Source organism: Coturnix japonica, chromosome 3 (genome assembly GCF_054131305.1).
Source record: "Coturnix japonica strain WE chromosome 3, WE-NBRP24, whole genome shotgun sequence".
NCBI lineage: Eukaryota > Metazoa > Chordata > Aves > Galliformes > Phasianidae > Coturnix > Coturnix japonica.
Window position 1 is genome coordinate 37,921,147 of NC_140665.1, and position 24,813 is coordinate 37,945,959.

Here is a 24,813-nt window from a genome sequence, read left to right on the forward strand (position 1 = left end):
AGGAAAGAACAAAGGCTCAGAAGTATAATGGGCACAAACAGAAAGGCTGCAAAGAGATTTCTTTGCTTTAATCACAATGATTTAATTGAAAAAGATATAAACCAGGAAAGACATGATGTTGAATGCAGGAAATCTGCAGTACAGAAGCTTTTCTAGGTGTACAGTAATTCCCCAGCAGTGAATGTTTCTATGAATTTCAAATGGAATCCTTTAGTCTCTGTAATGTGGACTAGAATAAATATGTGATGCTTTTTTTCCTTTCATCCCTCACATTGTTGTATGTATGTATGTATGTATGTATGGACGTACTGGGGCAAACTGCTGGAAGGAAAGGGAATGTTGTTAGATGCTCAGTAACCTGTTTATTGAAGATAGGTTTTTGTTGGAAACAAAATGTTGCACTGCATCATGCTCATAAAGAGGTAACGTGAGAGGTTCTTGTGGTGTTTGGTAGCTGTAAGTTTAACAACCAACGTCCTTCAAGAATGCTTTCTTTCACCTGAGGTTTTACAACATGGCTCAGTTTTCAGGGTTATTCTATGACTCTATGATTGGTTTTCCTTTGATTCTAGAGCTATATACAAGGCTTGTTTAGGAGGAAGATGTCTAATTATACTCTTTATGCTGCTTCTTGGCGATAATGTACCACTTGCTATACGGAGCAGAAAAGATATATAAAGCTGCTTCTACTTGATGTCTTACAGGGTTTTCTTTCAGATCCTGCAGAACTGAAAAATACTTTTCCTTTCACTCACTGGATTGTCGAAATTAAATTAAGAAGCATGCCTTTATTTCAGCCTTAAATTCTAGGGGGCTAGAGGTGGTTATTAGTGGAGGTGTGTATTCTGTATACTCTTGAAGTACAATTGCAGCCTTCAGTTTCAGTGTTCTCATTTCCATTTAGGTCAGATCAGTCTGGCAGAGCACAAGTCAGTCCTCAAGTCCTGATGTGTCAGGAAAAAGAGTTTCAAGTTCTCACACTGGGTTTCTCCTGAGCTCACGTAGATTGACCTTGCTTTGTTGATCTGGTTCATGTTCTTGCATTGATGAATCTTTGGCAACCATCCAGTGTCATGTATCTTACAAATTAATCAGTCTCATCCGTACTGCAAGGGTCACCGTGAATAACTAAGCTTAAGTGAAGAGAGAAAGCTTATTTTCTTTCTTTCTACTTCAGATTTTAAAATGACTAATTACCAGTGAAAACATTTTTCTGTGTTTTAATGTTTAATGGTACTACACTTAATTATATTGCATAACTGAAGTGCACATTCTGCTCCCTGCTCTTTAGTTTTATGAATAATTCTCTTAGAATTGCTTGAACTTGCTAATTTTTGGAGAAGCAATATGAAATTGACATTTTAATCATCATCTTGTAACACATCTATGAAAGTTTAGCATCACTGTTCAGTAAAAGATGTATGCTGATGCTTAATCTCATTGGCTGTGACTTGTCCCTTTTGGCTCAGCACATAAAATTGTGCACATGCTCTTAGTCTTAGTGGTACCAGTGTGTAGAATCTGGATTGATGCAGCTGTAAAATGAAATTTATCAGTGACATGAAAGTTAGTGGCATTGAAGTCCAGCACAGAAGTGCACTAGTGGCCTAAAGCAAGGGTGAGGGAAAATTTCTGGCATTCTCTTTGGAACTGACTGCAGGAAATGAGGGGAACCAGCCTGTGCTTGAGTATCAAATCTACCTATTGTCTTCACATTGAGTTGCTTTACTAGATGGTGATTGGAAATATTAATCTTCTGATTAATAATTGGGTCCAAGGACACAAAACACAGATTTGTTATTATGGCAGAGCACTGGCCATGACTGAGCTCACACCTTTAAAGTAAGCAGAGGCTCTCTAAGCAGTCCAAACACCAAATCCCCAAGGTACCTGAGTCCATCAGACAGACATTGTTAAGTGAGGGCGTATTTGCCAGATGTTAACAGAGCACAACCCTGATTTCCTTCTTATAAATTAATTTGTGGAATGACCACATGCTCTGGGAGCAAACCCAGGAGTTCATTTATAGTAATCGGGGCCCAGACAGGACACCTCTGTCTTCCCAAGTTCAGTGTTGATTGTGTTTACTGTAGTATCATCTGAAGTTTCATTGATTGAAATTACCAAGCAAAGATGACTTGGACATTTTTTTCTTTTTTAATCAGCTGAGAAAGCAAATAATTGTTCTGGCTGCTTCTCTTATTTGCTGTATGTGTGGTGACAGCTTCCCTCAAACACTGCGAGCCCTGTGCATTCTCCAGTTATTGCCTCTTTTGGTCCTATGTTTAACAAAATAAATGTCTGAAGAAAGCTAGTAATTACAGAGTCTCCAGTAACAATATAATGTATTTATTAACACAGGTGGTATAGGGAATGTCTTAAAACATAGCCAGCAACTGATAGGAATGAAACATGATATTTATATACAAAATAGAAGAATGGATTTAAGAATAGCTACAAAGCAAACTCATCTTTTAGCTCCACTAGTTGTAAGATTAGTGGCAGCGGTTTATTAAGTTTGTGGGTTTTGCCATTTATAAACACCTGGCAATGCTTAATTTAGCACCTGAGGTGAGGACTGATCTCTTAAATTCCATGGAATACTGTAAGAGCTTCAACTTTTCATACCATAGACAACAGTAAGAGCACTAGCATGGAATAGTTGTTTTACCTTTTTCAGCCTGTGTACAGAGGGATGTGCCTTTCCCTACTTCTCTTTGAATACAGTGTCTTTTGACTTGACTTCAGAAAAGCATCCAGTGACCCAGAGCAGTTGCTGCTTTTTTGCTGTTAAGCATTAAGCATTAATTCATGTAGAAATCTGGGAAATATGAAGCAGAAACAGTTCAGTTCAAGTCCAGTGAAGTGTCAGCTTGATAGGTCTTGTTTTGTACTTTGTGGCAGCCTTGGATGAAAAGATGTTTATGTTTAGGTTACTTAGCATATTTAATAATGTGTCATAATAGCATAGTCTTGAAGTCAAAGTGGGAACACATTGTTGTGTGAACAATATTGGTTACACTGTGTAAGTTTTCACTTATAAATCCATATCCTTCTCTTATTTAAACTGGCATGACAGAACAGGTTTATTGGTCCTGGCAGGGGGTTTCATAGATGTTACTTACTTTTATTTACATAGTTTCTAATAATAAAATTCTCAGAGAGAGGATGTGTTTGAAACAATGCAGTTTTCTTGTTATTTTTGACTGTGAGAACATAAAACATGCTCTGAAGTGTATTTGCTGATATATTTAATGTATATCCCGTATCATACTTCACCCAAAAATTAAAGGTGAGTGGTACCGGGGATGCAAACTTGCATTGTTACATGAGAGACACACTTGTTAAGGAATGTATAAGGAGAGATGAGAGCCTGCTTGTAAGTGTTGCGTCTTTGATTCCAGCTGAAGCTTTAACTGAGTGTCACCCTCCAGAAACTGCGGTACAGTGTCTTGCACCTTCCTCTTCTATTGAGACTATCTAGAAATGACTGAGCTAACGTTCTTATGGGGTGACACTGTACCACTAGCAAAAAGCATGTGTGAGGCATATGTGTAACTTGCGTGGCCTTGAGTGATGGTTTATGGAGAACTTCGAGGGAGAGCAAGCTTTGCAATAGCCCACAGAGTGTAAATTTTAAGCGGGTCCATGCATCAAGAGTGTACAGCTCAAGAATCTTGAAAACTTTGTGGGAAACACATGGGTGTTCACCTCTGGTTTTGATTTGTAGTGTCCAACATGATGGGCTCAGGTTAGCCATCAAGTGTGCATAACACAGTTCAGAAATGCAGTCTGCAAAGCAGAAATACTGTGTCTGCATCTTCCTCATAACTTCTTTTTAAGTTAAGATGACTTTTTCAGAACTATTTACTCTGTTTTGATCTAAAGCCCATGTAATTGGCTAATTAGAGAGCTGCTCTGTCCTCGTGAGATACTGCCACTAGTGCTGTTCATTAGAAGCATTTGATCTGGTGTAGCTATTACTCCAGTGGGAGAAAGAACAACCAGTTGCATGTTATTTTTGGAGCATGCTTTTTAAGATAGTTTGCTCTAACACAGATTTTATGAGTTCTCTGACACACTGTAAAATCTTTGTTTGTATCTTTTGTGTTATTTGAAGAAACAGACTGGGACTTGGATCAATATGCTTACTATGCCTGATGGAGCAAGAAACTTTAGTGTGCTTTCTCCAGTCAGATATCCTTTGTTTCACCCACCCCACAATAACTATCGGCATATTATCTTTTCCTCACTGCCAAGGGACATATTGCCAGCAGAGAGAAGTGGAAGCTATAACAGAAGGGGATGAAGATGATGAAGGCTGCTGCTGCTGTAAGCCAGGACACTTGCCTCACTTGTTATCATGTAATGCTGCCTTTAACCTCCGATGGCTGACATGGGAAATAACACGAACCCAGTACATCCTTGAAGGATATAGCATCATTGATAACAATGCTGCAACGATGCTGCAAGTGTTTGATCTACGGAGAATTCTTATCAGATACTATATAAAGGTAAACTCTTGGCTCAAATGGACTTATTCCTATGTGGGTTTGTTAAAAATGATGGCTGGCTGCTAGGAGCAGTATTTGAAGTAACTGGCTTTATATTTATTCCTTTGCACTGGATCATTATTAGGTAGGGATTATTAACTCATGTCTCCCTTTGCTACATATGACTCTGACCAGATACACTTAGTACAGGAAGTTGCAGGCATGCTTAAGCAGGAGTCAAGAAGGTGAGTTAGCTTCCTTTCCTGATAGAGGCAGAGGAAGCATTCTTATAAGGCAAAGCTTCAGTGACAGTTTGTTTTTTTCGTATTTGCAGAGTTATTAAGATCACAGTGACCACAGAGATATTCATTTGTCAGAAAAGCCAAACCCTTTGTAGCCCAGCAAGTGAAGAAATTTCTGTGTAATACTATCTTCTGCTGAAGCAACAAAAACCAAATTCTGCCTTTTATGCCACTAGTACTGCCATTAAGCCAGTTACCAAAGCTCCCAACCATCTCTGACATCTCCTTCCTATCTACATCTCTGCAATCTTAAAACCCCTTTTAGCCATAGAGAGAGACCTGCTGTAAATAAATTCATCATCTTTATATGCAAGTGACACAGCACAGTAAAAACAGGATAACTGCCTCACAAATATGCTTTGGTCATGCAAGTACTGTGTAAAACACAGGCTGGGGTTTCATAAATAATGTTAGAGACATCAAGGCCCAGTAACCAACCTGGTTTAATTGTTTAAAAACATAACTGCCTGTAAACATGCTTATTTCATTTTAGCCAGCCCCCTTCCCCTCCCAGCCCCCTCCAAAAAAAGCACTTCTAAAAATGTAATTCAATTATTTTTAGGGACTGTACCTAAACTAAACAGACAAACAAAAAGGCTTCTTTAATCTGAAGTTGATATATTGCTCCAATTGCTTCACTTGACTTTAAAAGGTAGTCTGAATTTAAAGTGATGCAAATTGATATGATTCTGATTTTGATGCCATATGAGACTGAAAATCATCTATGATGGAATCAAATCAGCAGCTCGTTAGTTTAAAGTAACAAAAACGTGTACTTTTTAAACAGGAGCTTTTTCATCCTGAAAGTCAACTGGAACAAGGTGACTGTGGAAAATTTGAAGCAGTCACGTAGGAAGTTAACTTCAAAGTGGTTTAGAGCTTCTAGTCCAGAAATACTTGAGAAACAGCTGGCATAGAAAAGGTCACTTAGGCAAACTTTTATCCCCTAAAGTACTAATAAAATTGATTCTGCCTTGAGTGAAAGGGTTAAATGAACTCTGTGCTTCTGAAATATGTTGTATCTCCCCATCCCCTGTGTACAGATTTCATTATGTTCACCATCTGTGACTTTCAAGGTGTACAGATCTAATCTTTTTTGGATTGATTTTGTTGAGCCACCACTGTTAGACTGTTTTTACGGATCTTCATCCTTAGAAAGTCTCCAGTCTCTTAATCTACTTCCCTTCTTAGGGAAGGATGAATGAGGGATGACAATAACCTGTTGTCAGCTTAGTTTTTAGCCTGTGCCCAATCTCCCTTGGTTTCAGCAGAGTTCTTCCTCAGAATGGCACTCCCAAAATAACCTTCAAAGAGATTTTTTTTTCTCCTATTCTTCCAATTACTTATTTCTTCCGTGAGCAGAGGCTTTGATAATATTTGATAAAATCCTTAGTATGGCCTGGGAAGATGAGAAGATTGTTTTCTATCAGATTAGCTGTCTTGCTGTTTATTTAATGCTGCTAAAACTTAACCTTTGGATAAACATACGATACCAGAAAGAGAGGTGAGAATTCACTCCTTCCCCAGCTCCCTCTTAAGGAGGAGTCTTGAGTTGTGAAGACCCTGGGCAATCCCACTGTGAACATTTTAAACCTCTAACACTTTGCTTTTAGTGGAGTAGGAAGGTAATTGTGAGAAGTCTAATTAATACAGTATTTGGGTAAGACAGATCACTAACTCGGAAAACCCATGGACTTGAGCTTCAGCAGTAACTGCACCTCCCTCACACCGAGTGCTTGGAGAGCTTCCAGTTTGTGCTTTGTAGCTTACAATATTAAAGTATTTGCTGTATCATTTCTGAATTGCCATATAGCTGAGAATGTACTCATGCACAAAACATATCCAGGAAGAGCTACTGAGAGCAGAATTTAATTAGGTGGCAGAAGTTCTGCTGCTTCACTGTCTGATTGCCAGTCTGATTGCTTTCCCAGCTGAATTTGCTTCTTTGGAAACACAGGTGAGAATAATAAGAAAAGCAAACTGTGTTTTGAGGATCAGTGAAGAAAATGTATGCTTTGTTTTACTTCTATGCTTCATGAATAATTATTATATTGAACTTTAAAGAGTGAGTTACATTGAGCTTTATATTCTTTGCATGTTTATTTCACTTGCGGTTTCACTGGCAGTCCAGAAAGGTCCTTATTTCTTCTTGAAAGGGGATTTTTATTCTCTACAAATAAAGTGGGTCAGCTTCTGTAGCCCTCCTGCATACATTTTGAAATCATTTCCTGCTCAACTACTGTGATATTTTTCCCTTGTGCCTCCTCTGTCTCCTCTTGATATATTCTTGTTTAAATGTCTTCTGCTATTCCAGAAATCTGCATTCTCAGAGTTTTCAGATCCTATTGTTTCTTTGTGAATTGTTTTTAGAAGATTGCATATTGTTCTCCACATGCCAGGAAATTAAGGCACCATCCCCAATCTGTATTACTCTACCTTGTCTTTTTCCTTTGGAGCTTAATTTTCCACTTACCTGTGTATGTTTGTGCAGTTTGAGAGACAAATTGTGGATGGCCAAAAAAGGGCTGATGGTGCTTCTGTACTTTTTTTTCATTTTAATCCATTGTATTTTAATTTTATACATATATTTGCTAAATAGTATTCCTGTTTCATCAGTAGAACATCACCTTCAGTCATGTTCATTCATCTCCTGTTTGCTTTGGAATCCAGTTTTAAATGAATATCTTTAATTAAAACAAAACATTATAATGATAAAACATTATAATGTGCCTTCTCAGCTGCTGTCACCTTCCTTTGCAAGACTGGAACTTCTTCTTAGGTTTCTGAAAACAAGCTTCATATTTGGCATTGGTAGATTTTTCTTACTAATATTCTAATGGTCCCAGCCTCATTGGTTAGAACTTAAGCTTAGAAACTCAGGCACAGGCATGATATATGAGTCTCACTGCTTTCTTGTATGTGTGTGTTTGGTCAAAGAACACCTGGTGTGTGCTCTTCCTCCTCCTTGCTTTTTAAACGTAAATTCAGTTGCATTATTTATCAGCTTTTTAAGTTTACACTTACAACTCATTATTCTTTACTGATCTCACTGACAAAATATCAAAAATAGTGATGCCGTTAAATGCAGAGTAAAAACAGAAATTAAAACAGGGGGTTTCAGAGTTTTATCGTACACATCTGTCACATCTCACCATTAAGAGATTTAAATCGCTGTGGAAATGTTTTGTGTTGAAGAATTAGAAAAGCTTCATACTCAGACAGCAGGAAGCCAACATCAGAAAAAGAAACCTGCTTTCATCATGTGGACAGCTACTACTGTTGTTTTCAGAATCTCTCTGAACTTTTGTCAGTATCACCTTGTTTGATGATAGGCTCCATGAGCCCACTCGTATTGCCTGGTTTGCACACTGCAGTGTGGGAATTCCTTGTTTTTATTGCAGTCCATTGGTTTGTATTAATTATCTTATATGGCACCGAGGCATTAAATATATTACTTCAATTTCCGTTTCCTGCTATTTAGGTATCAGTTATTGCCATCTAACTATACAGTCTGGTGAAGCATTGATTCCAAGCATTAAAAAACAGGAAAAATATGTACCACTGTGGGTTGCTAGTGTTGGCTTACTTGATTTATTCTTTTCTGCATAAAATATTTCTGTTTTAATCGGAGACAGAATGACTAATGTTTGCTCATTTTGTCAACAGAGTATAATATACTTCACAGCAAGCTCTCCCAAAATTTTTGAGTGGATAAAAGATGAATCCATCCAAAAGACGCTGCAGCCTTACGCAAAGTGGCATTATATTGAACGTGACCTTGCAATGTTTAACATTAACATAGATGAAGATTATGTTCCCTGTCTCCAAGGAATAACAAGAGCTAGTTTCTGCAGTATTTATCTGGACTGGATTCAGTACTGTGCCAGGAAAAGGGCAGAGGTAAGCATTCATTTTTTCATGAGTAGTAGTTGTAATTTCTGAGTTTGGATTTAAATGATACGTGGTTATTCAGGATTAATACAGGAAAATTTATATCAATTAAGCTGTTAAGTTTAGCACAAAGGAAAACCAATTCCATACTGTTCATACGCTCCGACGCTTACTTTTATCATCTCTAGAATGGATTTAACAAGTGATTGCAGAAGCTCTGCTGGAGCAGGCTGTGCTCAGGGAATGCCATCAGGACATTGTTGTTGTTCAGTGCAGCCTGTGTTTGGGTACGCTTGCCAAACATTTGTCCGTGTTTGTTTGTTCTTTTGAAACATTTGCCTATGCTTGGGTATGATCCTCAAATGCAAGGGAAGTGCATACCAAACTAACAACTAAATAGTATATAGTGTAGCTCACTCCTGAGAGCTGATTATTCAAATGTGATCTACACTACAAGATCATATGAAATGACCGTACAGCTCTAGAAGGTCAAGGGCAGGTTTGCAGCTACACATTCATGTGCTTTCAGCCGCTAGGATTACTGGTGGTCAGCAATCATTTGGCAGAAATGCTCTACTGTATTTCCATGAAATACTCAAAATAGCCCAGAGGGAGAATACAGTTGCAGACAAAGCATATTCCTCTGTTTAATTTTCTGATTATTGCTGACATTGGGAAAAAATGAGAAGTGTATATTTCTTGGCCCCATGCAATCTTATTTGAGTATTTTTCATTCAGGATCACTGACTTGAACATCCCATTTGCTACCACCAGCCTTATCAGAACAGCATAACATTGCTCAGTCCTGGTATTTCTTCTCCCATTCGATTCTTTCTTGCAACTCTGCACTTAAGTACCATTTGATTGACGTATCATTTCCTTCTTGTTCTATTAATTGCAAAGAATGCTTTTGTGTGCAGATCCAGCTACAGACATATTCTATTGCATGCTATCATTTACAGTATTAAAATGCTTTTTAGGATGCTATTTGTATTTACAATAACATGCAAGTTTTGAAACTTTGTAGCACTTGGACAGCGATGAGGATTCTCCATTAGTAACGCTATCCTTTGCTTTGTGTATACTGGGCCGAAGAGCTTTGGGAACTGCATCTCATAACATGGCCATCAGGTAAATCTTAGGCATTCTTTAAGCCAAGATCTGTTGATCTTTTTTCACTTACTGTAGAATCTCAGCAGAAACTTGGTGAAGCCTGTTTCCTATGTAACTTAATTTGTTTTCTTCTGTTCCTGGACTTCTTTCACTTCAGTAGTTTGCTTAATAACTAGTATCAGTCTTCCATACGAAACATCTTTCAATGCAATCTTGCATTGAAGGAATATGTACTTGTGGTGTTTACTTGATTCTGGCCTGGCTACTGAAATGCTGACTTTCTCCAGATGGGAAATAAACAGCTAAATAATCTGACTGCCAGTCAGCTGAAAAATAATAAATTGTAACTCTGCTGTATTCCTCAGAACTGTTTTCTGTGGTCATTGTACCACTCCATGTTGGGAACTGAAGAGAGATTCCTTCATCTCTTGAGACCACAGGTTTATCTGTTCTTTTGCATTCATTCATTCAAAGCACTTCTTCCTAATCTGGCCTATGAATGTTATTACTTAGTTAAGTTTATATTTGAATCTTAAGTTTTTGTTCGGGGTTCTTCCATTTTTGCTCAGAGGTACTAATTCATTTGGATTTTACAACATATCTTTTGTCCTGTTTTAAGTGTTCAGCCTGAGCAGACAATACAATAAAGCAGCTTATTAATAATATTTACTTTAAAGAAGTCTACCTTCTCACCTAGCTTTAGATTTTGATTAGGTGTATTTGAAATCCCTCCATTTGTTGGCATTTAATAACAGTAGAGAAGTTCAGTAAATACGCAGTCTCTGACTGACCTTGCTGCATTGGTACAAAACTGTGAATAAAGCTGGCTAGTGTTCCATCAACAAGTCCTTAGGGAGGATTTGTCTTATTAACAAGGAAAACAAAGACAGCGTGTGTAAATTTGAATGTACTTTGTGTTATAAATCAGTCCTTTAAATATTCATTCTAGCTTTGTTACGTGTTGAGATGTTTGTAACTTCTGTTTTCATGTCTTTCTTCAGTCACTTCATGGCCCACGTGGCTTATTTCTCCTTTCTGCCTTCTCAAGTGGCTCGTGTCATTTCTTTTCTCCTGGTGTTTGCATATTGCTTTTCTCTATTGTGGGGGTTTTTTTTGTTTTCTGGGTTAAGTTTATTTTCCTTTAATTTCTACACATTCAAATTAGTGTGATGCTTAATAATATTGCCCTATTTTCAGATGATCCAAATTGTAGAGTATAGGGACATGATGGAAAAGTCGATGCGAATTTCTGAAAAGATTAAAGGGATTTTGATCTGGATCTGCAATAGCTGTGTCACAGTGACATTAGGAAAGCATCTAAAAATACCACAGAATCTTCCTAAAACTGTCATCACGTTGCATGTCTAGGATCTAGGATAACCTAGGATCTTAAAATCTTCATTACAATGTTTTGGCAGTTGTACAGGTACAGTAACAATATCACCTCCTTTTATTGGCTTACACAGTTAGTAGCTATGCAGCGAGATAGCAGTGCTATTAGAGACTTTTAAAAGCTTAACCTGGAAAGTATGAATGTTGAAGCTAATGATTTGCAAAGATTTTACTAATTACAGGAGTCAGCCATATCATGTCGTTTTAAATCCTGAAACACGGCCAGTGAACCTCATCAGTTTCTCTCTTTAGGGAAATGGACATTCCAGCATTAAAAATGTATTTTTATTGCAGAGAAAGAGTATGTAGAAGGGAAAGAACTGTGGTAGCTATATGCATTGCACAGCTCTATCCTTGGTTTCCTGAATCCATTATACATAATCCTTTATCTTTAATTAAGTCCTGGTTTTCTTTTATTAGGAAAGTGCTCCAGGGCATTATTGTATTGTTGTATTTTTAACATGTGCTTTTTAACATAAAAGGAAATAAATGGAAAGTTCTGTCAGTCTTTTTCAGCGCTACTTCACAAAAGCTTCCCCTAGAAAAGTTTCACTGTGAAAAACTGTGTCACTTACCCACCTGGGTAAGTTACCTTCAGTACCTTTCATCTTTCAGAAAGATCTGGAAAAAAATAGGAGTCTGAGTAGCACAATTTGAGTTATAAATTGCTAGGGCTGGAAAATATGGCATTGGCTTCGTGACTGATGTTTATTTTTGGCTTGAAGAATTTATATATTTATTTCAATTGACGAGAGCAATTGAGTAGGAAGTGTCATCTAAGGAGCAAGGTGGGTACTTTACCCTCAGACAACAAGACCTTTATCAACAAAAATCCCTCAAATTCAAATGAATAGAGCACAGAGGGCAGCTCTTGTCATGCTTGTTATCTTTACTGCTACACTGAGGTCACCACAGCTTATTTAAACACGAAGAAGTCAGCAAGGCTCAGATAGTTGTAGATTTACATGGCTTGCAAAGAGAAGGAAGACTTCATCCAACACATGGCAACATCAATGAGGTTAATCCCCAAGGATTAACTTTTGGCAATGAAGGCAGATCCTCCCTTCTCCTCTCTGTATTTGGTGGAGAGACAGCAGTTCTTGCAATGGATAATTTACAGCATTATTGTTGGTTCTCGGCCTCAGCTCTTATCTTGTTGTAGGTCTCTGTTCAAATCAGATAGAATGGAAGTGCTTAGGGTCTTTGGAAGCTGGAGGAATCATTCCTTACACAATGGCTTTATGTTCACTTTCTTGAGAATGTATCATGATTTTTTAGATTACTTCAGTTGGCGATAAGAAATGACCCTGAACTTTTTTGAGGAACTTTATTAATTCTGGCTGCGAAGCATCTTGTCTGCGATGCTGGTAGAGGTTTCATGATGAATTCAAGATGTAATGGTCAGATGGGTGTTGTACTTTTCTTCTCCACATGCTCATTTCAGTCAAGAGTTTCCGATAACTCCATTGTGAGAAAACTAGACAATAATCTGTGCTCTCAGGCCCATATTTTGTCCTCTGGGGTAACTATGTGGATAGAGGGAGGCTTCACACGGGCTGTCCAGCCCTTGCTGTGTCTTGAGGACTGACAGTAGTCCATCAGCTTCACCAAAACACAAATGCAAAGATAACATTACGCTGAGATGTGCATTACAGAATTGAGATTCGAGTTTACATTGTGTATGTAAACTATCAATTTGGACTCATTTACACCTGATTTTGTCTAATCTATTAATCAGTAAATGTCACTGTGTAAGCCAAGGTTTTAAATGCTCTTATATAATGTATGTAAATAATTATTCAGTGTACCCGTTCATGTAAATGTCAGCAGAAGCCCAACATTAACACTAGATTGCACTATAAATGCATTCATTAAGATGGCAGAACATTGCTATGCAAATCCCGTGCTCTCTTAAACTGTCATTAGGAGGCATGCTGCACAAAATGCAATTTGAAGAATGACGTGACATTACCATTCATTTATTCAAATATGAGCGATACATTTCGGTGTACCTCCGTGGAAAAAATACTTAATAACACTATTCAGCCAGTAGACCTCCTAGTAAATCAATGGTTAGGATATGTTTCACATTTGGAAAAATAGAAAAATCTTTTAATAAATCATCATTTATTTGAGGTGAGCTAAGATGTGCAGGTTATTATTATTAGCACGTGTGTGTTTTAATGCTGAACTAAATCCACAATTAACATCAGCAAAAGTCTATAAACTGAGGGCAGAAGATGGAGTTTGGATTACAAAATACACACAGATGCAGTCACTACCTCATTAGCTTTTATCTGTCTGTACTGATTCTGGGCTTGCATCAAGTGTTTTTAGTTCCAGCTCTGGAGCAACACAGGGAGTGAAGGAAGAGTGCTCATTTTGGTTCTGATGCCCACTCTGGTGCTGGTGCTGCTGCATCGTTCCCTCCTCACTGAGCATCTCAGGGCTGCAGGATCCCATATACCTGCAGGTTGTCTTCAGAAACAGCTTGGAGGTGCGACAGCAGCTTTCGGGTCTCTGCTCAGAGGGTCAGCAGTGCTGCCAGAAATAGCAGTTCTGTATCCTTCTGATTAACACAGTTTCCTTGGCATCTGAATTTACCTTCACTAGGTTTCAAAGTATGCGTAATGTGCCTGGAACTGTGGCAGGTGACTGATTGAGGTGTGTACAAACTAGGCCAAGAAAGTGGCAGCAACCTTGAGTGGGGCAGAGATCAATGCTCTGGGCGTGCAGCTTCTTTGCGATCTCATTAGAGCCTTCAGAAGAGAGTGCAGCAATTAGAAGCACAACACCACCTCTATTTTATGTGGATTAAGGGCTGCGTGTTGCAGAAGTAACGGGTTGAAATAGTGTCACATTATAGGTAGGATGTGCCCCAAAGCTTCATTACGATTGGCAGCAGAGTGAAAAATTGTAATGGCATTGTGAATACAGCAGTGTCCTTCAGACCTCTCTGGTGGAAAACATGATACATAAAATAATTGACTCTCAGCCTCCCGCCACTACTTTACTCTGTGTAACAGTCACAATTGTTCTTAAAAATGCTTGTTAGGGAACTTATTATGCAGAAGGCTGAGAAATGGATGAGTCTTCCTGAGCTCAGCACAGTGGGAGCTGTACATGCTTCCCTCTGCTCCTTGCACTGATGCTCACCTACAGTTTTCATGCTGTCCTGGACTGTGCCTCCCTTTCTGCAGGCAATGTTGCTTGCAGCAGCCTGTTCAGCATCAACTGATGCCTACAGGACACTCTGATGTGAATGCAAACTCTTTGTTTGCCTGCTCTGGTGTTTGCATTTGGCTCTGAAAACCTTTGATGATTTAAAAAGCAGTTCTCTTGCCTGCCTGTTCCTTCTTTCAGCTCAGCCAGCATTTCACAGCAAATACAAGGGGTATTACTTGTGCTGCAGAGTGTGTGGGAATGTTTAGGATTGCCATTTTTATTTTATTTTATTTTTTTTCATCCTGGAAAGAACATTTATTTACTAAGGTATGTTTTGCAGGCTGGGATAAAGGCAGGAGTACTGGATGTTGTCTGCTGGGTGGGCCATAAGGACCCTTCCTGATTTCTCACCTTCTTCAAGGATGTGATTTATAGTTGGGCACGTAGGCTGCACCTACAGTCTTTTTCTTTTTTAACTGGTTTATTCTAGGGTTTCCCTGGCTATTGAGCAGCCTTTGGGCAGATTATCATTCTCCAAATTCAGGAGATGATTGATTGAGGGTCAGCAGGGATCAGGAGCCATTCTTTGAAGATGTATAACAGATCCCACTGAAACCTGCATTTCAGCGCTTTGAAGCTCTGGGTTTAAGTGCCTGCCTCACCTAGGCATGTGTTAATATGTGACTAATAAATGCAAATGAGTTAAGAATTCACGAGAGCTTCCCTGTGCTCCTGCTGTTCCCAGCAGTGCTTGCAGCCCTGCCTCGCTGCCTGCCCTCAGGCCCGCTGATCACTTGATTTGTATCGCATGGTGCTTCCACAGAGAAAATCAGTATCCAGCTGCTTTTCTGGTAGCAACAGATATATCTCTCTGTTTTAATATCTACAGCACGCTACCCACCACGGGCAAAATTAGAATGTGTTTCAGCTTGAAGATAAGCAAGGAAATCTCCTCATCTCTCTTTTGCTCTCTCTCAGAAGAGAAAAAAAAAAGTAAAATATATCTATTTGTTTTTCCCCAACTAATTACAACAGCTCAGTTTAAGTGGAAAGATAATGCATTCTCTGGAGAAAACGTGGATGGTAATGAAACCTTTACAACCTTTACAACCAAAAAAATAAACCATTGTAACAGTGAGTAAGATGTTGGCAGGTGGATGAAGCCGTGTCCTGAGGGTTTGTAGGAGATGCCAGGTTTGAATAGCTGGCTTTGTTTTCCTCCATTTCAGGATCAGTTCTTCAGAGCAGTGTCGGGTCTGTGGCCCTGCACTCAGCACCACCCGTGTGGCTCCCGTACACTGTGGGATGCTCAGGATGTGTGGTGAAGGCTGAGCCCCAGGCTGCTTGTTTCCCTTCACAAAGATCTAGTGCTACCATTTTCTAACAGTTGCTTGGTTTTGATCCTCTTATATCCATCCTGCTATAGTCTCTGGTCCAGGCAAACCGTTATCAAGGTCAGGCAGAGCTGGTTACATCCAGTTGCTTGTGTGAAGAAAGAAACCCAGCCCACGTTTCAGTAGGAAACGCCTCTGGGTTAGTTCATGCTTGTGAAACTTGGTGCTCTTTTCAGTATGTCTGGTTTAATGCTCAAGTCTGGTTTTGTGTTTCATGTCAGAAGTTTGAGATTTAGTAAATAAAAAAAAATAAAAATAAAAATAAAAAAATTTTACATCTGTTTTTTAGTAATTACTATTAATTTTACCTTGCAAGCAGGATTGTCAACCATGACAGGGCTGATCATTGAGCTTTCAGCAAAGGCCTCCCAGATGCTGCTGAGTCGTTAAGGACCTTGTTGCACAGGCCCTTAAGACTCATGTTCTGGGTGTCACGTTTCTCTCATGGCCAGTTGTTGGCAGTACAAGCAGAAGGAATAACACCTACCCAAAGAGATGTATATATGCAGCATGACCCTTGCTTTGCATCCACCACAAGGATACATAACAAGCACTCCCAGGACTGTACCATGGTTCTCCCTGCAGTGGAAGGACTATGGGTCCCTGTGCAGCTCAGCATTAGCTTGGTGAGGATGAGATGGCATTTGAAAGTGACCACTGCCTTCCTCTTGCAGCTTAGACTCCTTTCTGTATGGCCTTCACGCACTGTTCAAAGGGGACTTCCGGATAGCGGCAAAGGATGAGTGGGTCTTTGCAGACATGGATCTGCTGCATAAGGTGGTGGCCCCAGCGATCCGTATGTCTCTGAAGCTCCATCAGGTAGGGTCTCTGTTTGTATTTAACTTTTACTCTTGCATTAGTGGGGGTACCAAAATGATGGGTTCTAGCTTGAAAACAAGCGCAATAAATTGGTTCAATAAACTGTTTATAAAAAATCAATAAATTGATTGAGCTAATTTCATCATTAATTTATCAGCCCTTTTGTGATGGGCAGTACCTGACTAACACTTCCACATGTTGTTGGAAGTCACTGCTGAGGGGTTGTGGTTGTAAGGGTTGGTGTCACTGCTGTGTTTGATTATGCTCTGCTATTTCTGACCCCATTCTGTTTCCACTTGCAAAAATCCAGCACACCTCCAGTTAAGTCACTCCAGTTACTTCAGTTCAACCCTTGTATAACTTGGAATTGATTTTATTCTTTCTCTGGTGTATTATTTAGCATCATATGCTTTGCTAGTGTGTGGTACTTATAATTGTTGAGAATGTAACTGAAGTGGAACTGCCACAAAGTAACCTATCAGAATTGGGCAAAATAATTTTGTATCTGTAGTCACTGGGAGTGTAACAGTTGAAAAAGTAATGTGATATTGTGGTAACTGATGATGGATTCATAGTCAGTGATTTTGTTGTGGTTTTATATGGATGAAAAAACAAACGCTGTGGAACACCACAGGTAATTTTTATCTCCCTCCAGCTTACCCAAGAGCTCTGCTTCCCATGGATTTCACTTTATAACTTGTCAGTGGATAAGCTCTCATTCTCTCTTCGTCTGGTGGAGGTGTGAGATCAGAACAGGTTACACTAGAATAAAAATTGTACCTTTCTGTATTATTGTTGTTCTGCCTGAAACACATGCTGTGTCAAATGGCAGTCATGTAAAAGCAGGGAGTAGAGTTCATAGAGTCATAGAATCCTTAGAGTTGGAAGGGACCTCTAAAGGCCATGCAGTCCAACTCCCCTGCAATGAACAGGGACATGCACAGCGAGATCAAGTGACCCAGGGCCTGATCCAGCCATGCCTTGAAAGTCTCCAAGGACAGGATAACCATCATATCTTTGGGCAACCTGTTTCAGTGCCTCACCACCATCACTGTGAAAGACTTTTTACCTCAGGTCTAACCTAAATCTACCCTCTTTAAGCTTGAAACCATTTCCCCTTGTTCTGTCACAACAGAACCTGCTAAAGAATCTGTCCCTTTCTTTCCTGAAGGTCCCCTTAAATATTGAAAGGCCACTATCAGGTCATTTTGGAGCCCTCCAACAGCTGCATGCCTCTCCTGTACTGAGGACTCCACATCTGGAAGCAATACTCCAGGTGACGCCTCACCAGTACAGAGTAGAGGGGCAGGGTCATCTCCCTTGCCCTGCTGGCCATGCTTCTTTTGATGCAGCCCATGATACGGTTGGCTTTTTGGGCTGCGAGGGCATGTGGCTGGCTCATGTTCAGCTTCCCATCCACCAGGGCTCTCAGGTCTTTTTTGGAAGGGCTGTGTTCAATCCTTTCATCCCCCAGCTTGTGTTGGTAATGGGTATTGCCTCAACCCAGATGCAAGACTATGCACTTGGCACTGTTGGCACTGTCCACAAACAAAACAACCTAGGATTTTGTTTCTTTTCAATAGTTTTTATATTTTCATAAATAGACGTGACCTTTTGAGTACTATTTCTTGTACTACCAGGACCAGTTCACTTGCCCGGATGAATATGAGGACCCAGCAGTATTGTATGAAGCAATCCAATCTTTTGAAGAAAAGGTTGTTATCTGCCATGAAGGGGACCCAGCCTGGCGCAGTGCTGTCCTCTCCAACAGAGAAGAGCTGCTGACCCTGAGGCATGTGGTAGATGAAGGAGCAGATGAATATAAAGTTATCATGCTTCACAAAAGCTACTTGAGCTTCAAGGTTATCAAGGTACACAATCTGTCTTTCTGCAGTAATTTAGGGCTGTAGTTACAAATACAACTTCTGAGTAATCTGGCTAAAAGGAGGGGGTTGATCATAGCTGTCAGAGAAGGGATTAGAGGCTGGGGGAGAGTTCTGTTCATTTCACTTTTCCGCCCTTATATTTGTTCATCACAAATAACATCCTGGGCTTATCTAGGGAGTAATTGCTCAGGAGGTTTATCAAACCTGCTGGTACAAAGATATGACTTCCTGGCCCACGCTGTTTTTTCACCTACGTGTAGGTCAACAAGGAGTGTGTCAGAGGGCTGTGGGCTGGGCAGCAGCAGGAGCTAATCTTCTTGCGCAATCGTAACCCGGAGAGAGGGAGCATCCAGAACAACAAACAGGTCTTGAGGAACTTAATTAATTCTTCGTGCGATCAGCCACTGGGATATCCAATGTATGTTTCCCCTTTAACCACCTCGTACCTTGGGACTCACAGCCAACTGAGGAACATATGGGGGGGACCAGTCAGTTTGGACAACATTAAAAAGTGGTTCAGATCCAAATGGTTAAGGTAGGTGTTAAATTTTGGTCTTGCAGTTATGCACCCTATAGTCTTAGTTCTGCTATATTTTTCCATTGAGTAATCACATATTGTTATCTATCAGTAAAACAATCGCACACTACTCAGAATGTAATAAAATAGCCCTACAGATATGACTGAAAGCAAATGCATTAACTTATTCTTGCCTTTTAATGAAAATTTTCTATGTTTGTCAAGACTTGTTATCAAGCCACTTAGAATTACAAACATTTCCCTTTTGGGGGGAAATTTTACTCTCTATGCCCCATAATGAAGTTGTATTTTCTGTTCTGTAATGAGAAAGCATAATTATACATTGTGAGGATACCTGACATTGGTAGGTACTGCAAGTTCTCTATGCATTTAGACTGACTGATGTGTTTGTTCATGCAAACAGGATGCGTAAGGACTGCCATGCAGCTCACCATGACAGAGGCAACATTGAAGAAGCAGATACTGGAGGAGGCTCTGGCAGCAACTCCACAGGTAACTCAAGCCAGAGCAGCAGCTCACAGCACACCAGAGATGGAACCCCTCAGCTGCAGCCTTCATCACAAGAGGCCCATCAGCATGCAGGTATTTGCACAATTTACTTATCTTTTTCTGTAGTTTTCTCACCAGGGGCCGCATGAGCAGATACTTTCAGGGCTCTCACGTATCCACTGGAAAACTTAATTTTAGAAAGACCAGTGTTTGGCTTTCCTAGTGACCAAGCATGTGTAGATGTCTTCCTGACACAGTTCCAGGTATTTACTGCAAGAGCATAAAGCAGATGTGTTTCAAATGGCTCACCAGAGATTTCACTGTCAGGCTACTTCATGTCTAATTTTTGGACTGGGAAATACTGCTTACAGTATGAGAAATTCAGATGGAGGGAGTCCGCATACGATTCCCATTCACTTCACCCAGTGAGGCTGTGCTTACTATGTATTGGGAACAGCTGAACGGAGAAGTATGCAAAAATCTTAATTATCTTAGAAGGAGCACGACAATTTATTGTGGGAATTAGTCTGGCTGTTCATTAGTGCATGTGGAGAATAAACAAATAGCAAGTGACTTAGTATGCCAATAGAACAGTTATCAGGAGAAAATTAAATGTTGCCAATCATTCTGTCAGTTAACAGCTGAACCCTTTTTGTATTAAATTATGGATTCAAAAGAGCTTCAGATGTGTTCACAATGTGGAACTGCTGGCCTTTGCATTGGGAATGCCCATTAAATTTGCCAGTTGGGTGACTGGGAGACCTTCCCTAAGGGGCAGGGATTTGCTGAAAGGTCAAATTAATTGACTTTACATTACAAGTTGTGGTATTACTGTGTCAGTTAAGGCGGAGAACTAGAGGGGTCTAACACCTGTTTGTTTCTTGTTAAATCATTTTGACCCGTCATTAAAAATAATGGACGGGACCAGAGAAAATCTTGCTGTGAATATGTGTCATGTCATAAGGACAGAATAACTACTGCTTTTAATTAAGTCTAGCTTTAGAGCAATCCCCACGTGCATACTTATAACTTGACACTGCAGTAATCAGAATGGCAAATTTAATTGTGAAGTAATGATCCCGAGCATGCCATGCAATAATGAAAACTAATTGTGAGTTATTTAAAAGGATGTGTTGGGTACCTAGAAAACCACAGTCAAGAGCGGTCACTCTTAATTAAGAAAAGCTACCTGGCTTTCAGGTACAATGAAGAAATGTACAACAAATGCAAGGAAATGGAAAACAGCAAATGTAGACCAGAATCCAGTCCTGAAAGGCAGGACTGCAGGTAAATAGAGTAACAAGTGTCTACACAAGTAACAAGATAGATTCTTCATGACAGCAAATGTTGGATGCGATGACGGGGATTAATGGTGCCAGGCAGTTGTTTGTTCCAGGAAGGTCTTCTGCCCATGTTACATAGCATGGCAGCAATCCCTTCTAATCTCACAACGCATGAATTGAGTGCATTTCATGCTTTAGTATTTCATATTTCATGTTGTGGCCCAGTGCCACTGAGCCTGCAGAATGTGTTTGAAGCCCTATTTAAAAGCGCAACAAAAATGGGGAGCATTGGGAACGTGTGGGGTTCTGTTCCAAAGCATCCTTATTTCCTGATGCAGTTTGTAAAACAGCCTTTGTTTCCTAATTGCTTTCAGCGACAGAGTTATTTTTGTGCAGATCCAGGTGGTCCCCTGCCCAGTGCTCTAACCACTGCATTTGGGATGAGCACTGAACGCTTTTTGGACAGCGGTCAGCTTGGAAGCGTAAATCACAAACAGATGTTTGGCCACATGAGCCCCTGCACAAACACACGCACCGCAGCCCCTCTGTTCCAATCCATGCTTTTCATTTTAAAAGGTAACTAACTTAGTACAATGACCATCAGATGTAGAAACCACAGCATTTGCTTAAGTGATCCTTAAAAGCCCGCAGCTTACAGCCGGTGTCTGCCTGTTGGTCACAGACGCAGGCAGAGCTGCAATGAGAGCCATGTGCATCTGTCCCACTGCTCGCAGGGACCGCGGGGCTTCCATTGCCAGGGATGCTGCTCCACATGTCATCTCAGAGATTGTTTTTTTTATTGCTCTAACAGTAGAAATAATGATACGTTGTAAACGGGGATGGAAAGGGTTCCGGTGCTGGCCAAACCACCAAGGATTTAGACCAGCTGAATGGCTGCAGAGAGGTTACGGCCAAGCTCTGCCATCTGACACTGTGCCAGGGTGCCTCAATTCTCTTTGCTTCAGAATCTGAAAAACTGGGCTAATGATCCCAGCCTTGGAAGGCAGACCTGTGGGTGTAAAATGGCTGAAGAGTGTAATTAGCTTGGGTGTGGAATTCTGTGTCACTGGAACCCTTGAATTCAACAATGTTAGTTTACAGAGACAGTGTGAGATGTGTGCTGCTTTGTGCTGCAGCACCTCAGTGTTTGGAGGGGTTCCAAGTGCTTCCCTCCCTTCCATAATTCTGGTATTATTACCACCAACCTGGAAATGCCTGCAAGACTTACTTCTGCTTTGGTGGGTCTCAACAGGTTTTCTGCCTTTAGTCCTTTACCCACAGCTATATCTAGAAAATCCAATTGCAGGCTCATATTAGTGTCTGGAGTTTCCTGGAAAGGAAAAGCCATGCAAGCCCTCACATGACTGGCTGTTGGCTGCCTAAGCCTGGGTTGGTCTGTCTGCAGCAGCAACAAACTCTGTGGGGAGCTGTGGTGCCAACCTGCTGCGCCACCTGCAGAGCGCCTGGCTGCAGTGTGACCGCTGGGTTCATAGGCCTATAAGCTGGTTTACTTTTCATTCTGTGCCTGTTTGTATATATGCAAGCATAGGAAATACAAAAATGCTTTGTTTGCATTACAAAAGTTGTTGATGTAAATATTTTAAGGATTGTGAGGAGAAGGTATACGTATAGGAAGACAGAAGTTGCACAGGCAGCAGAATAGTTTACATGCTCTGTGTACAACAGCGGTTGCACTGAGACGCTGCATAGGATGCAACAAGAGCTGCATGTGGGCCCTGCTTACACCTCCAACAGACTGTCTCGGGGTGTTCATATCTTTTCAATCTGTGATATGCTGTAAATGTCAATCTTGGAACATAGCTAAACTATTAGCTTTAAAAACTGCCTTGTAGACTGAATGTTGCAGACTTCCACTTGGCTGAATCCTCAAATTCTCATTTCTTATATGCAGGAATAGTTCTTTTTAATGCGGCATTGGTTTAATTCACAATTTCGTGTTTTACTTCTGCAGCTAAAAGTTATACCGAGCCATTTAATGTGGGTAGTCAGCATCCCCTCCTTTAGCGTGGTTATCAAGGGAGCATGGAATCACAGCAGTGCTGTGCTAAAACGGGGCTCACGGTGCAGCACAGTTCCTCTCTTCTGACCTGGTGCAGAACCACTACGGTGGAGAAAACAGGTTCCCGGGTTTAGTAACTTCTCATGCCTGTTTTGTATTCTAGGCAGCTTCTGCTGATAAATCCCACAGTAATGTGCCAACAGTAATATATGCACACAGGACATTGTCAATAGCATGGATTTCCTCAGGATGCCACTGCAGGCAGCATTTAAGTATATTTATTACTCTTTCTTTTACAGGCAGGAGGAAACACAGGAGTCAGTCTGTCCAGGCACACGCTGCTTTAAACCAAAGGCCCCCTGTTTCAAGCCACTCCGGACCAATTGCAGAAAGCCGCCAGCCGTTCATGCAGACATCTACATCTGCCCACGAGATCGCCCAAAGGCTCTCAAGCAGCCAGCTGTCATTCCACAACTCAGCCACGTCTGTGTTTTCTCAGTCCCCTGCTGTTCCCGCTGCTGGCCAGCTGACTGTTCAGGACCGAGCTGCTGCGATGCTCAGGTCCAGTCTGGCCTCATCCACCAGCTCCACTCTCAGCCTGTTGTTTGGCAAGAGAAGTTTTTCAAGTGCTTTGGTGATCTCTGGGCTCTCAGCTGCAGATGGAGGTAACACCAGTGACACCCAGTCGTCCAGCAGCATGAACATCGCCATGGGCCCATCTGCTAGAGCAGCAAGTCAGGCAGCTCGGGTAAGGCGGAAGCCCAAACTGCAGTACTGACCATGAGCAGCTTTGCTGTTCATCTGTCAGGTCCCTGTACTGTCCTCACCACCATTTGGTTTCTTCTTTCTCACATCCAAAAAATAGTCTTTCTTGATTTTGGTATTTAAATTTCACAGTCTCAGTTTCATTGCAATGCATTTGTGTGTACGTAAGTGATAAATTCATTAGTAAGGGTAAGCTGGCTGTTAAGAACATACCTTACAATCCATAGTGGGGCAAAGTGCCTCTTTTCATGGAGACTGGAGACTCAGTTCTGTTCTATGCAGAACAGGTGATAAGTACCACCATGAGCAGACTAAGTAGCTCCTTTCCTGCTTGCTTACCCGGGACTGCATTATTTGTATGAAAAGGAATGGCTCCCACTGAACACTGCACTTCTTCTGTTACCCATTTTGACCTGAAATTAAATCCAGGACCTTTGGACCTTGTTTCTGAAAGGGTTAGGCAGAAAAAGTCAGTAGGAAGTATTTCCCAAAGGAAACTAAAAAGCCTTTAAAGAAACCTGCGTGCTCTGTGAATCAGCATTTTCCTACAGGAAAAACAGAACACACAAATAACTTGCAGCCTCTGTCCCAGTAGGTTTCCAGTTCTGTTCCCCTCAGTTCATCTTCCCTGGAAGATTGAAGTGACAGAGCAGTGTTGCTGTTTCGTTGTCTCTTGAAATGTATTTATTTTACCTCAGCTGCCTTTAAGCCATGTAATATTTGGGTACAGAGGCTCGGTAGGTCAGTGGCATTGCCTCTGTACTCAGCAGAGAGGACAATCCAGCTCATCCTTACAGCTGTCAGGAGGAAATCTTCCCCTGTGAGACTCATCAGTCTCTGTCAATTGATAGCCTTGAATGATACACCTCAAGCATTACATTTAGATGAGGTGAGTTCTGGCCACAAAGTAACTGCTTTGATTGGAAGTACTAAGGAGGTATCTTACTTATGCCTTAATACAGTACAGTTCTGGAAAGCTCTCATATCGATGGAGTTCTTACAGTGAGGTGATGGTGTGCATAACATTTGCAGGCTGGTAATTGCATTCCAGTTCTGCGGCAGAAGTTTCTTTGTGAGTTGGATTTAAGATCTGGTATATTATGCAAGCCCCAGACTAACCCGACTTCACTTCTTATAAGCTGGCCCTGCTTGAAGCAGGGGTTTGGACGGAATGACCTCCAGAAGTCCTTTTCAATCCAAAGTACTTTACAGCTCTCTATGCTTGTACATCTGCAGTACTAAACCTCCGGCTCCTCTGCTTTT

At 40.7% G+C, this 24,813-nt stretch overlaps 1 protein-coding gene across 4 annotated transcripts in view; it reads left to right on the forward strand.

Annotated features, from left to right (window-relative positions):
* PCNX2 (pecanex 2) overlaps positions 1-24,813 on the forward strand; it is a 132,847-nt gene that overhangs the window by 106,384 nt on the left and 1,650 nt on the right. For all 4 annotated transcript variants that reach the window (XM_015857877.3, XM_015857878.3, XM_085541299.1 and 1 more), the window contains 8 exons: positions 4,261-4,514; positions 8,462-8,695; positions 9,714-9,817; positions 16,425-16,569; positions 18,210-18,440; positions 18,716-18,990; positions 19,397-19,575; positions 23,085-23,533. In XM_015857877.3, the coding sequence (XP_015713363.2) occupies positions 4,261-4,514; positions 8,462-8,695; positions 9,714-9,817; positions 16,425-16,569; positions 18,210-18,440; positions 18,716-18,990; positions 19,397-19,575; positions 23,085-23,533 (1,871 nt within the window). The remainder of the gene's footprint in view (positions 1-4,260; positions 4,515-8,461; positions 8,696-9,713; positions 9,818-16,424; positions 16,570-18,209; positions 18,441-18,715; positions 18,991-19,396; positions 19,576-23,084; positions 23,534-24,813) is intronic.